We start from the raw sequence: 13861 nt of genomic DNA, 5'->3' as shown, positions 1-13861 counted from the left end.
GCTGAACCTGTTTTAGGAACACTATCTCTCTGGCATGTGTGTACTCTCACCATTCTATTTAAGAATGTAGTAGAGAAAATAAAAAAAGAGCAATTGTGATGAAGTGTATTAATAATACCATGATTTTTATGGTAATATGTTAGCCTTGATAGAGACAGAAGGTAGAAGTTGAGAAAGAGGCAAGATTTTGGGGATACAGTGGCCTTATAAGACAGTGAATTAAACTTACTAACTTTATTTTCATTCAGGCTACTAAATTCATTGAGTCTACCATCTGATGTTGAAATTATTGCTGTTTGGACCATCTGTGTTACTCTGGTGATAATGTGCTTTCTGTTTCCAGTTTATAAAAAGATGTAACTGATTTCGCTCTTACAGCCACAGTCTCACTCTGACTCTCTTTGTGGGCTCAGGCTGTGGTTCTTTGGGAGCAGAAGTCAACCTAGCAGTGTATTACTGCACTTTTGCCCATAGCTGTACCATCCTGCCCCCTCTAATGTGCTGAGTCCTCTCTTGTGTGACCTTGCATGGAGCTGTTTCAGCATGGAATGCTAACAGGGTGCTAACTGGACAAAGTACTGCTGTGAATAATTTTCTGCATTAGAAGTATCAGAACATCAATGCTAGTGGAGATGAACTGTTCTGACAGTGGGAATGAGACCAAGACCGATGTGGCCAGCAGTTGGTGACTTAGGCTCTGTATAATGCTAGCCTGGAGGACAATTTGTCCCTCCTGGATTTCCCAATATCTATTTTTATTTTAAGCTGGGAAGGAGGAGGAGTGTTTGGGTTTCTTTTTGGTTTGTTTGCATAAGTTATTACAAACTTTAAAGTTAAATAAGTATACCTTATTTAGATGTGGCTTATTATACTTATTTATAAGTAAGTATACTTTATTTAGATATTCAATCTTACAGGTTAATGAATTCAGCAATAGTAGGTAAAAATCAACCTGTTTAATAATTGCATTAAACCCTGGGAACAGGTTTCAGATGAGTTCCCCAAAGTCTTGCTATATGCCAGCAACCTTTTCTGACTGTTGATCTCTGCAGGACACTTCTGCTTCTCTGTGGTACTAATATTCTTACTCCATACCTTCTACAGGTGTGAACTCTATCCACTTCTGTGTATTATGGAGAGTATGCTGAGTAACAAGGTCTTTCTTGTGTGTCCTGGTGTCCAGATAGCTTTGCCACTGGTTTAAAAAGGAGAAGTGTCATGTTATTCTGGTTTCAAACCATGTAAAGGCAAAATGCAAGTTAGTTTTCATCAAGAATATCTGAAAGGACAACATAATTGACAACAACCTAAAATATGTGTGTGTATACATAGATGTATTTAGAAAGCCACGCTTTTAGCTGGTTTAAATTAGAGATGTCTCTCTCCCTTTAACTCCTTTTCAAATTTGGATTTAACCTTTATCTTTGTGTATATAGCAGATTTTATTTTTTAAATGAGAAAACTGTAACCCCTCTGTCTAATACGAAAGTTTTCTTGACCTTGTCTCCAAAACCTGTTCTGATGACAAATTCTACAAATGCTTTGTCTGCTCTGCAGAAAACTACTTTTTTGCTCTGTTTTAAAGGGATTCCCTTGAAGTTTCAATCTCTGGGTGCTTCCAATTTCTATTACTGTGCGATTTGAATATTTGAAGTCAGTAAAGCTCAAGTAGGAAATATTGAAGAAAGACTAATTGTTCTAAAGAACTAAAATCTCAGGACAGAAAAATGAAATCACGCCAAAACCACATTTGTAAATGGTCCTACAACTAAACTAAAAGAAATATAATCGAATAGTTAGTTTGTCATGAAGATACTGATACAACATTCATCTTGAATACTTGGTGAAAAGTAATTAGTAGTGACTTAAATAAGACAATAATGAGAGGGGTTGCACAGATGGAGGAGTGGTATTTTATCTTAAAAAACATGTGAAAAGAAAGAAGTTCACTGTCACAGATGTCCCATAAAATACATATGAATTGAAATCCTTTTTCTAATTTGAGAGTGTGTAATGTTAGGGCAATACTACTGAGCACTTGGTGACAACGGTGGCAGTGCTCGTTGAGGGTGTTGAAATGGTCTGTGAAGGCAGAGAACTGTATATTAAAGGGAGTCTTCTGTGAGTGTCCTATGGCCTTGATAAATGACATAATAGATGAGCGTTGCTGACAGGTTCTTGGAGTACCTACTTGACAGATGCATCTAAGAGGAATACCTGTTGATTTATTTTTGGGCAGTGCAAATACAGCTTCTCAGAACTAGAGACCACAGTGTGCTCAAATCCTGTGACTTCTAGAAGTGTTGGAGAGTCTGTATGCATAGGAATTCTTTTCCCAGGAAATCTCAGTAATGCATTTAAAAGAGGGATCTACCTAAAAATCCAAAGCCTACTTGAAAAGAAAAGGATCAAAAGTTTAAAAATGGCATTAATAGAGTGTGTTTAAGGACTGATAGTGTGTATATCACTGATCTGTGATATACGTTGATAAATGCGTATCCCTCCAAAGAAAGACTTTAGAAGAACCCTATGAATTCTGAATAAATGGCATATTTAAACAGCACAATAAAGCAATAAAGCCGATTATTAGAAGTGGAGGAAAACTGCTTAGCTTTCACCAAGTGACAACAGAAAAAAAAGCCTGTCAAATCCTGCTGATTTTACAGAGCAATTTAAAAAACTGCTAGAAACTAATATTAAGAATGGTTTTAAAAACATCAGTCAAATTTTGTTTCAGAGGTTGTGAGAACAAAAGGTGGTGAAAACATGCTAAGAACATGTGATAGCCATGAGGTATAGATGGTCTGGTTTTACAATGGAGACAGCAGAAGTTACCTGCACTGATCCCTCTGGGAAAGGAGGATAAAAAGGCAATAAAGTTAGTTGATACTTAAAATACAAAAGAGTATCTGATCAAATCCATTTTGCATATATTTTGCTGATTTTTATGACTATTTGATGTATGTTTTCATATGGTTTTGTTTCATCTTTCAGCTTGTGATGAATGGAAGATTTTGCCAAAGCCTAATCTTCATCGAGATGTCAACAGATTTGGTCACACTGCTGTTGTCAGTAATGGGTAAATGAAGTGTCTTTTAAATTTTCCTGGCTGTTTGTCTGAATGAAAATTCTGTGGCAGAAGTTATACTTATGTGAAGTATGGTTCAGTGCCATACAGCTGATGTAATTTATTAATATGAAAAGCAGTGCTCATCAGGGGCTTAGGTAATCTTGCCTTAGGTAGTCATTACAAGTAATCATCAATCTGACTTTCTGTGGAATCTGTTCAATGGCTTTTTATCTGAACCTTCTAGTCTACTGAGGTGTTTCCTCATTGTTGTGAACTACTGGGAATTGAAAATTCAGTACCAACTATAATCCTTGCTTAGATGTGATGGGAGATATCTCTTTCTCTTTGCAGCATGTTATAATTGCTTGTTCTTCTTCAATCATAAAATCAGAAACATAACTAAAACTTGCTTGGAAAAAGCAAGATTTTGATGATACTGATACAGTTATCATTAACCACTTGTGGGGGAAAAATAGCTTGTCGGTATCTAGACTTTATTGAATATATTGCTTATCCTTTAGAAAATACTTTCATATCATTGGTTGAGTGGAGATGCTCAGTAAAACTTCATCATCTAGAAACAGGAGATGGATTTGATCTGGAGTTTTCTGGGTTTGGTGCATGAACTGTCTGCTTCTTCCACCCCAAACCCCAAAGATAAAAGTGTAAGACAAATACCATCTTTTAGAGGAAAGGTAGAATAATATAGTCAGGTTTAAAGGAATTTCTACAGTTTGCATGGTTCAGTTTTACTATGACCAGCTGCCAACTGGCCTAATGTCTGACAGTTGCAGTAGTATAGATCATAATACTACTAATCATCCTCTTCTACATGATTCATCACGCTGATAAACTCAGTATTGAAGTATATGAAAGCAACTTACAGATCCTTTACATATGGGTATTGTATAGTTAAGAAATAATGGAAGTGATAATACTAAAAGTAAGAGTTTGTCTGATTTTAATGAAAATAGCAATAAGTTGTAACTCCATAGACAGAGCATTTGAAATTAATCAATGAACAGGTTACTTCATTGAGAGAAAATTGCCTGGAATTAATGAATTCAGCAAATGGTAGTTTTTCATTCTGATTTGTGTCTTAAGACATCTGGTACTTTGAGACCTGTCAGTGAATTAGATTAAAAGTGAAAATGCCTTTTTTAGTGTCTGAACTTAATGGTATTTTTAGTAGGGTTTTATGTTCAAAAAAATGTAATATGAGGTGCTCCACAAAGATTTCTGCTATTGGTAACTGTATGATTAGTTCTGTTTTAAGAGTACGTGATATAACAGATGATACACAATTTCTTCATTATTATCTTTTACCTTAATTCTAAATGAGAAGAGGAATGTCATCTGGTTCTGCTGTCAGCAGCTACTGCACCGGAAATGTTACCAAAAAGAAATACCCATCTGCCAATGATTGCTGTCTGTGTTTGAAATCTTCTTGAAGAAAAACATTCTCATTTCCTGCAGGCCATCATTTCACACTCTGTTCTCATTATCTGACTCCAACAATGAGTAGTTTCCTCCACAGCTCTTCTTCCTTCTTTCCAGACACAGCGCACTTTGAGCAAATTTTTTGTTAGTCTAAAATTAGTGGAGAAATACATTGAAAACTAATCAATAATGGAACCACTGACAGAGTCTTTATTAGAGAGAGATGATAGTATGTGTGATTTTTAAATTGTATATCAAGACAGATAAGACATCAGAAAAATCTATCCATAGCTACAATAACAGTTACATTTTACATGCTTTTTGCTAATAGGTCCATGTATATATTTGGGGGCTTTTCAAGTGTTCTTTTGAATGACATCCTTGTGTACAAGCCTCCAAACTGTGAAGCATTCAGAGATGAAGAGCTGTGTAAAAGCGCTCGTCCAGGGATAAGGTGTCTGTGGAACAAGAAACATTGTGAATCCTGGGAATCTGGACATGTGAACAATATCCTTAGAGCAAAATGTCCAAAGAAAACAGGTAAGTGAATTGTAGTCTTACAGTGTCAGATTTGCTAAGAGATGGGGGGCAAAAAAAACCCTAAATGCCCCACCACTACCAACCAAGTAGAACTAGTGACTGGACTATTAAGACTGTTCCTCTTAGAGTGCAATGCAGTAGATTTATGGATTAATCTTTAAAATCATTAAATTCTGATTTTTGACGTCATTTAAATACAGGGAAGTAGGTGCAGAAGGCACAAGTTTGAGCTGCTACGGGACACAAACCAAGATGGTTCAAGCAAGAATTTATTTCATTGGGGAGCTAAAGTGTAAAATGACTTTAGATTGATTTGGCTCTGTATTTGAAGCATTTATAAAAGGGTGAGCTTTGAAATATTCTAACTAATTTTCTTCTTTCTCCACCTTCTGTTTTGGGATATATATGTGTGCGTACATAGACACACTGACACATCTATATATATATATATAAGCCTTCATATTTTTCTGATTTCAAGGAAGCATTACAGCAGTCAGAGCACTAATGGGGGCTCCAAGTGATATCTGGCATTACAGGCATATGGCAGTCTCCTGTCTGTGTGTCACAGTAATTGAGAGCGAAAGCATTGCTGCTTCACGTAGATTACCTATCAAACAGGAGCATTTGTATAGAAGAATATAGTACAGCCACAGCTGGAAACAAACTTGAAGCAAACAAGCCCTTTGATGCAGTGTGTCAAAACAGGTTCAAGTTTGTCATGTGAATTTCTATGCAGCATTGTGATAGCTATATTGTTTGAAACAGTAGTTTAGCATTGCGAATAACTGTTGCACCCTATTCCGCAGTATTTTGGCTTGTCATAAATAAATTGCTTGTGAAAGTGTTATTCTTGTACTTCACATGAACAGCATATGCATCACTGCTACATACACCTACTATTTTTTTCAGTGCATCTTTCCTTTCAGCACAGTATAAAATTGCTAACCAAACTTTGGCTCTGTACTACACATACAAACTACCATACAATTAAACTGCCAGTCTACTTTTAATGTTTGTGAAAAAGATATTAGCTCTGCTATTAATCAGTACTTCAGGACATTTTATTTTTCTGTTAGTTTTTATTTGTTTCAAAACTGTATATAAAGTTTCAAACTCAGAAAAGGTGCATTATATAGCAAAAAGGTTACCGAGGTAAAGCTTTCTTGAAGAGCTGCTTTTGTACAGTTTAATAACATTTAGAAATCTCGAGTCTACAGTTTCAGCTCTTCATAAAAGGAAAAATCTTGAGATGCTAAATTGAAAAATAATACAGATGAAACCAGGTCTTGTAAAAAGCAACAGGTAAAAAACAAAGCAAACAAAGCACAGATGGGCTGAAGGAAAGTAAAGCTAGAACAGTTTCCGAAGTAAAGCTGCCGCAGCAGCAATAAACAACTAAACTTGCAAGAGCTGAGGTGAATAGAATTCCAGTTCCAAAGAAGTTGTGTGGACATCACTGCTTCAAATGCTTCCAGTTTCAAGTGGTAATTAGGCCAAATTTTTCAAGCCAGTTTTTCATATATTCTTTTACACTGCTCAATTGTTATCTGGTTGATGGTATCATCTGAGAAGCTGCTGATAGTCAATATTAAAGGATAAGCAGAAATTCTAGTGGGTTTTCAAAATATCAGTTTCCTGGCAAGAGCATCTCAAACTTGTGTGATCCTGAGACTAAAGAAACCAAACTGCACAGGATTCAAACATGGTGATCAGTGCAGGAGAAGGTAGGAATTCCTCTATTTTGGGTCATAGTGATTTTGCAGGTTTTTACCTCTTTTAAACAGAATGTATAACTTGTCTCTGTTTTAAATAACATTAAAATTTAGTCCAAGTCCTGAAGCCTTGTGTTCAGGATTTAACATAAACGTGAAACTATTCCTCGAACATTTTTTTGTAGAGAAAGGGCAGAACTATTATTTATCAATCATTGTTAGGTTTATAAGTTAATTTGTAAAGACTTAAAATGTCTGTGTGTTGCTAATATCTGCCCTAGATTTTTTTATTTACTAGTTTTACCATTGACTTCTTGCATAGCAACCTGATATTTTTGTCAGAAACCTGCATCGGAAGAAAATCTTTCTTCTGTGTTAAAGGAGTGAAGAATAAATAACTTAAGAAAGTTTCTGATACTCTTATGCACTGTGCTGAGAGTTTGTATGCTGCAAATACTCTCCAGTGAGTATTCCTTCAGTTGATATGAGACTTGCGAACCTTCAAATATAGTTGTTACTAAAGGTATTTTTAAAGGAGTAAATCTTATCAACTGAATAGAATTAATTTCCTACAGTAACCTAAACCTTTATGAATGGCTAGAGTTCAAACGAAGGATGTAACAGCAAATTCTCTAGGCAAGTGTTTAAAATGTGGTATTTTTCTCCTGTGCAACGTTTCCCTTTGCCTGTCATTGGTATTGCAGCTGCTGCTGATGACAGATGTTACCGGTACGTGGATTGTGCGAGCTGTACTGCCAATACAAATGGGTGCCAGTGGTGTGATGACAAGAAGTGCATTTCAGCAAATAGTAACTGTAGCATGGTGAGTCTGCAAATCTGTGGTCCTGTTATTAAGGCTGTTTCTTTTCTAGCTAAACCAGAGGCCTGCTGCAGGAAATGAAAAGGCTGTAGTAGGTTACTAGTAGCTTGAACACAAACGTAAACATGTTTTCCTGGCATTTGCAGTAAAAATGTTGCAGAGGGTAGAGTTGGGCTGCAGCGAAGATGCCTATTCCAGGGGAAAAAAAAATACATGTATTATTTAGAATTGTGTTAGCCCACTGTATATCTCCCAGGACAAATACTATTAACTCCTAATTAATGACATTTGGAACAACCCAGAGTCATTATCAACTTGGATTTTGTTTGCATATGTGGTGTGCAGGATGCAGACAGATATGGAATCCCATGAAGGATGACTGTTAGTTTCCTCTGTCCTCCCTCCTCCCCGCTTTCAAACAGAACCAGGTCATTCGTCATTAGTCTTAGTATTTTGATCGCTGTTCTTCATAGAAATATTTTTCTTTGGGTCATGGAGTTACTTATCATCTCATTAAAGGAATATGAGCCTCTGTCACCATGAGATTAACAGTCTTGTGATCATTTGGTAAGATTGTTCTGATTTGTGTAAGTACAAACAATAAGAACATACAGATTCATACAAATTTCTATTTTTCTATTTTTAATACTGCTTATTGCCATGTTTTATACTCTTTGTTGTCCACTGGTTGCTGCATCTCTAGGTTGTTAATTTGACTTTTGACAAGCTTATACTACTATTTTAGCTTTATAAATTTTCCCTCTATATTTTGCATCTAGCTCCAGGCACCTGGCTGTACTGGAGTTCAAAATCCTTTCTTTTCACACGTCTATAAGTAAAAGTAGCTTGCTCTCTGGTTTGAACCTGATGCAAATCAATCTCGTTCTCTGGACAGACAAATTAATGTGTGAGTTGGATTGCTTCTGACTCGAATCTTGCCCATTCGGAGTGTTTACAGCCAGCTTTAATCACTGGCATTTGTAGTTAGTCACTACTAGTAAAAGCAATGCAGACACAAATTCATCAGCAGCCACGTTGTAAGTCTGTCAAAGGGATTTCACATTCAAGGCACTAATGGTTAGCTTCCTTTGCGATCTTCAAGGGCTCTTCTTTTCCTAACACGTTATACTGTATTAGGTGCCCGGTTTCTAACTGTGGCTTTAACTCTTAAGCAAGGAATAGTTGCTAAGGAGCAGACGATCTTCATCCCTGTAAATGTGGAACACTGGGTGTTAGAACAAGCTTCTCAGTCCAGTATCCTTTGACAAGCATTCATGACTAAGATTGTCAGCCTAATTAGCAACTGATGCACCAGTCTTCTCTGTATCATTTCCTGTCCTTTATTGAGGGTTTGAAGTGGATAGCGAAGGCTATTAGTGGAATTACTTAAGAGTGTGATAGTGAAAAAATCATCAAAATGATTTCTTAAACGAATTACTACTATAAATAGAAGATGGCTATTGCAAAATTAATATATTGGCTGGGAGATGATGGAGGCAGATGATGTTGCAGCTATCGACATAAACCAACCAGAATAGCATCAACAGTATGGCACCATGTGGAGAAATGGAATGGATCAGGCTGATTATCTGTTTTCATAGACTGCTACGTCTGGACTAGGCCCACAGAATGAAAATGTTGTGACAGTACTGTGATGGTAATATGGGCTAACAAGCTGTAGAATCACAAACATCACAAGGAGAAAGCCCCACTTTTGCAGCTGTACAAAGGCCTTGATACATGACTTGGATCATAGGACGTCAAGATGAGACAGACCATAATGTATTAGAATGTTTCTTTTGCTTCATGGAAACTGGCCAGCATACTAAAGATATGTTGGCAATCAGTTTGGCATTGGCCTCATGGTCATGGATATTTGCAAAGCAGTGACTGGCCTGCTTATTGGAAGGGCTGTAAAATATGGATATTTCTCTGAAATAGCGGTTTTCACAGACGGGCTTCATAAGTAGTACTAATGTATTGATGATACACGTATCCCTGCCTATGCTCACCAACTGATGTGGGTCACTACATTAACAGGACACTGTGTTCCATTACTGTGCAGACTCATGGATCATTAGGATATATATCATACTCATATCTGATGTAACTGCAAGCAGAGGCTTGCAGTGCCAGATTTTTCTGGTGGTTGATATAATGAACTGACATCATATCTGATGCAAATGTGGAGGGATGAATGCTTATCCTGTCTTCCCCAACTGGGAAGCAGTTTACTTAAAATTTGTGGAGTAGTTCAAGATGGTACTGAAATTTGGCCAGTGGGCAGATTGAACAGCATGCTAGCTAGCCTTTTTGTCTGTTTTCTACCATTAAATGCGTGTTACAGATTTTGTCTGTTCGAAGGTTGCCTTGAGAAATTACACCATTGAAATTCTCCAGACTGCTTACAGTGATTTTACATAATACACTGAAGTTATTCCATAATAAAATATAGGTCTTGTATATAAAATTAAGAAAAAAGTTATTTAATTTTTACCTTTGAAGGATGCTGAAAATGGTACAATGACCTACTCTACCTTTTTTCAGAACGGTGCAAATACAGATACTGGTTTGCTGCGGGGGCAAAAGCAACTATAATGCTGTTATTCATACTGTCTTATGCCAAGTACAGACATCATGAAATATGACATACTAATATCTATATAACTTCCTCTTTCACGCTCTTTCGTGGATCTCCTTGTGTCTAGTCCAGAGCCATTTTCAGCTTTGAAACATAGAATATTGTATAGGACTTTGTCACAAAGAAGGAAATGGTGTCATTGATGTACCTATCCTTTATTTCCATTCATTGGATGTCTGCATTAAAGATGAAAATTTAAACAGGAATATTTTGTTTGACTTGTAAAACCTAATTGTGTTGCATATGTGTGCCTCTAAGCACTACATAGCACTTAAGTCTGTTACATGGATCTTGCACTTTGACCCTTTCATTTGTACTCTATAATATCCAAAGTGTCTTCCTGGTCCTCACTGACTCTGTTGCATTTTGCCTATTTCTTGATTGAAGAAAACCACCAGATCTGGATCTGCTTAATATGTTTATGAAACTATTCTCTTTGTATATCTGCACATAAAAAGCTGTATCTTGCATCCTGTGAGGATGATACTCCCTTGCTGGTTGTGTTGTTGAGAAAATTGACTATATTTCTGTTTTGTAATGGAAATATTCCCAGGAAAAGCTGTTAATTTTATAAATTTACCTTCTAGTTTTTATCACCCCCTCTCCAGCAATAAATAAATAAAACGCTTTGGGGAGAGATTAGTTTTAATTTTAAATATCTGCACCTTTACAAGGTGTCATTTTTGCAGTAAAATGGAAGAGTAAGCGAAGACTTGGTCTGCTCTTTAGGGACTAGCCATCCCATGAAGCAAAATCTTTTTGTCCCTTGTAAGAAAGAAAATGTTAAATAACTGGGAAGAGCCAAGCAGATACAACAAAAGGCAAAGTTTCCTTTACTGAGGAAGACCAGAGAGAGCCTTAGTTTTAGAATTAAAAATCACTTTATCAATCATTTTTTTTGCTATTCAGAAATGGAGCAAAATATTGGTTGGTGAAGTGTCAGGGAGCCTATTGAGTAATCATATTTAAAGATAGCAATGTATCAAATCCGCATTATGGTCGTAAAGCTGTTTCATTTTTGCAGGCAAATTCAAAAAGTGTGATTGCACTGAAGCCCTTAAAGTGCTGGAATGCTTCCTGCTTGCCAACAACCTTCCTTAAGCAATGTGCTTGAGAAAGAGGAGGGTGGGCTGGGTGTGGACATGTACCAGCCGCTTGTAGTTGTGATGGGCGCAAGCGCTGATAGACTTGCAGGCTGGAAAATATCACAATATTTATGTGCACATGTGGGTTCTTACTGGACAATATTATGGCTTCTTTTTGGTATTTATAATGTGAGAGAATTGTAAGGGTTTTCCCTTCTTCCTTTTAACAATTCTTTTTCAACCCGGTTCTTTGTCTCCTTCCCAACCCTGTTCTTTGGGAAACAATGAGAAATGCTTGTGCTGGTTATCAAACCAAATTGGTTCTGATTCTTTATATCCTCAAAACAACTCTTCCTATTTCCTGACTCCACACCAAACTCTGCTTTAGATCCAACCAGCAGTCCTGAAATGCACGCTTCAGGAATTAACAAGAAATGGCTTCCTTCTCCTTTTCCGTTGTCTTACTCCTCTACAGTAGAAATTGAAGTAATCACTGCAGATATGGTAGCTGTAATAATATGCTCCACTGGTTGTCTACAATGTTGGCCTATAATTATTCAGTTTATAGAAATGTTAACTGCCACTGCAACACTAAAACGTTGCAAATAAAGTAACTTATTCCCATATTACTTAAGGAAAGTATCTTGAAGGCTAGAAATGCAGCAGTAATGTAATACTAAACTTTACTTGAAAAATGTTGACTCAGAGAAAATGTTTTCTTTTCAAAACTATAGAAGTGGTTGGAAAAAAATGGAAAAGACCCACTTCCCTTATAAAATTTCAGCTCTTCTTCTGAATCATCACGTTAAGCTTGTTAAAATACCTACTTGCTACATTAGTACCAGTACCGATGATAATAATAGCAATCTGCTTACATTTGAACACTTCAAAGAATGGTCAAAGGGAAATGTATAAAGTAGTAGAAGGAGTTATGAATAGAATCTAACTTATCTTGGAGCAAAAAAAGAAAATTTATGTCTAAGGACTACGCAATACTGAGAAAATAGGGGCTGTTCAGCCTGGAGAAGAGAAGCTGCGTAAAGACCTCAGAATAGCCTTCCAGTATCTGAAGGGGGACTACAAGGATGCTGGAGAGGGACTCTTCATTAGGAACTGTAGCAATAGGACAAGGGGTAATGGCTTCAAACTTAAACAAGGGTAATTCAGGTAAGATATAAGGAAAAAGTTCTTTACTGTGAGGATGGTGAGGTGCTGGAACAGGTTGCCCAAAGAAGTGGTAAAGGGGCATCCCTGGTAGTGTTCAAGGCCAGGTTGGACAGAGGCTTGGGTGACATGGTCTAGTGTGAGGCATCCCTGCCCATGGCAGGGGGGTTGGAACTAGATGATTTTGGGGTCCTTTCTACCCCAAACCATTCTATGATTTGGGAGTGGCTTCAGAGAAATAGTTATAAATGTAATAGAGCAATAATTTCCAGTTAGACTAGGCAAACCAGGCAAGGTTATACTGTAAAATCCAGGAGATAGGAAAGGTAGCAAAAATTTGGGAATAGCTATCACCAAAATTCTGAGATAAGCTACTGTGATATATTCATTCTGCAATGGTTATTCACAAAATCACTGCAATTCATAAGCCTGTCTATATCCTGCCATATCAAGATCAGTGCTGAAAATATCCAAGTAAATCAGACATAAGTGGGAAGCTTTATACATAACATGATTTACTCATGCTTTGATGTGTAAACATTATAAATATCCTACAGCAATATAGAACTTCAGTAACAGATGTGCTGTCATATTTCTGAATTTCATTGGGTTTGGTAGCTTAAGTTATAACCTTAATATTGTGTTAATATGAATTACCTATTGGATTCACTTCTGCATTGAGCTAATGAGATTTTCAGGCAAGCACTGTTAAAATTGGATTTAAGGGCAGTAAGTGCTGGGAATAAGGGAATACAACAGAGAACATTATTACAGAATAGTCACTAGTACTTTGAATTTTATTTTAAACATTAAGTAACCAGCACACAACAAGCTTCATGATTAGAAAGTAATAGAAAAAATATCTGGGCTTAGTTGGAAACTAATTTTCCAACTAAGTTCCAATTTTTAGTTGGAAAATTGTAATCCATATGTAATATCAATAAAGAGTTTGTAATTTACAAAAACAATCTGAATGATTAAGGATTTTTGACTATGCCATCATGAAGCATTAAAAGCATTAGTTGAGGTATTGTAAATGAGCAGATGGTGGTTTCTTGTGCTCTGAAATTCACTTTAAAGCATCTCTCAGGCAGTTTTGTGAATATGCTTCATGACAGTGAAGCTAAATGTGAGCCTGTACCAAAGTTTTTTGTGATTTACTGTTTGTATACATTTATTTGCCTAGATAGACACTTTATTACTTTATGGCATAGCCTTTGGCTCTGTTTCACATTGAGGTGTAGATTCTTCTAGAACTGCTTCTCTGTTGGTTTTTTGCTTCACAGTAGCATCTTACAGACCAGAAAAATAGTGAGTGCCTTTTATAATGAGCTCACTGATAGGTATCTGATGCAATAAAGTCAACAAACAAATCCCAGTACAGCAGTG

At 36.6% G+C, this 13861-nt stretch overlaps 1 protein-coding gene across 1 annotated transcript in view; it reads left to right on the top strand.

Moving 5' to 3' along the window:
• Positions 1-13861, top strand: part of ATRNL1 (attractin-like 1) — a gene marked incomplete at its 3' end in the record, with an annotated part of 97628 nt that overhangs the window by 57949 nt on the left and 25818 nt on the right. Inside the window, exons 11-13 of the mRNA XM_010020651.1 lie at positions 2995-3079; positions 4842-5050; positions 7467-7585. Of these exons, the coding sequence (XP_010018953.1) occupies positions 2995-3079; positions 4842-5050; positions 7467-7585 (413 nt within the window). The remainder of the gene's footprint in view (positions 1-2994; positions 3080-4841; positions 5051-7466; positions 7586-13861) is intronic.

The sequence above is a fragment of the Nestor notabilis genome, unplaced genomic scaffold, assembly GCF_000696875.1.
Source record: "Nestor notabilis isolate BGI_N333 unplaced genomic scaffold, ASM69687v1 scaffold1250, whole genome shotgun sequence".
In the NCBI taxonomy this organism is placed as follows: Eukaryota; Metazoa; Chordata; class Aves; order Psittaciformes; family Psittacidae; genus Nestor; species Nestor notabilis.
The sequence above is the reverse complement of the archived record's forward strand: the minus strand, read 5'-3'. Positions and strand labels throughout refer to the sequence as shown.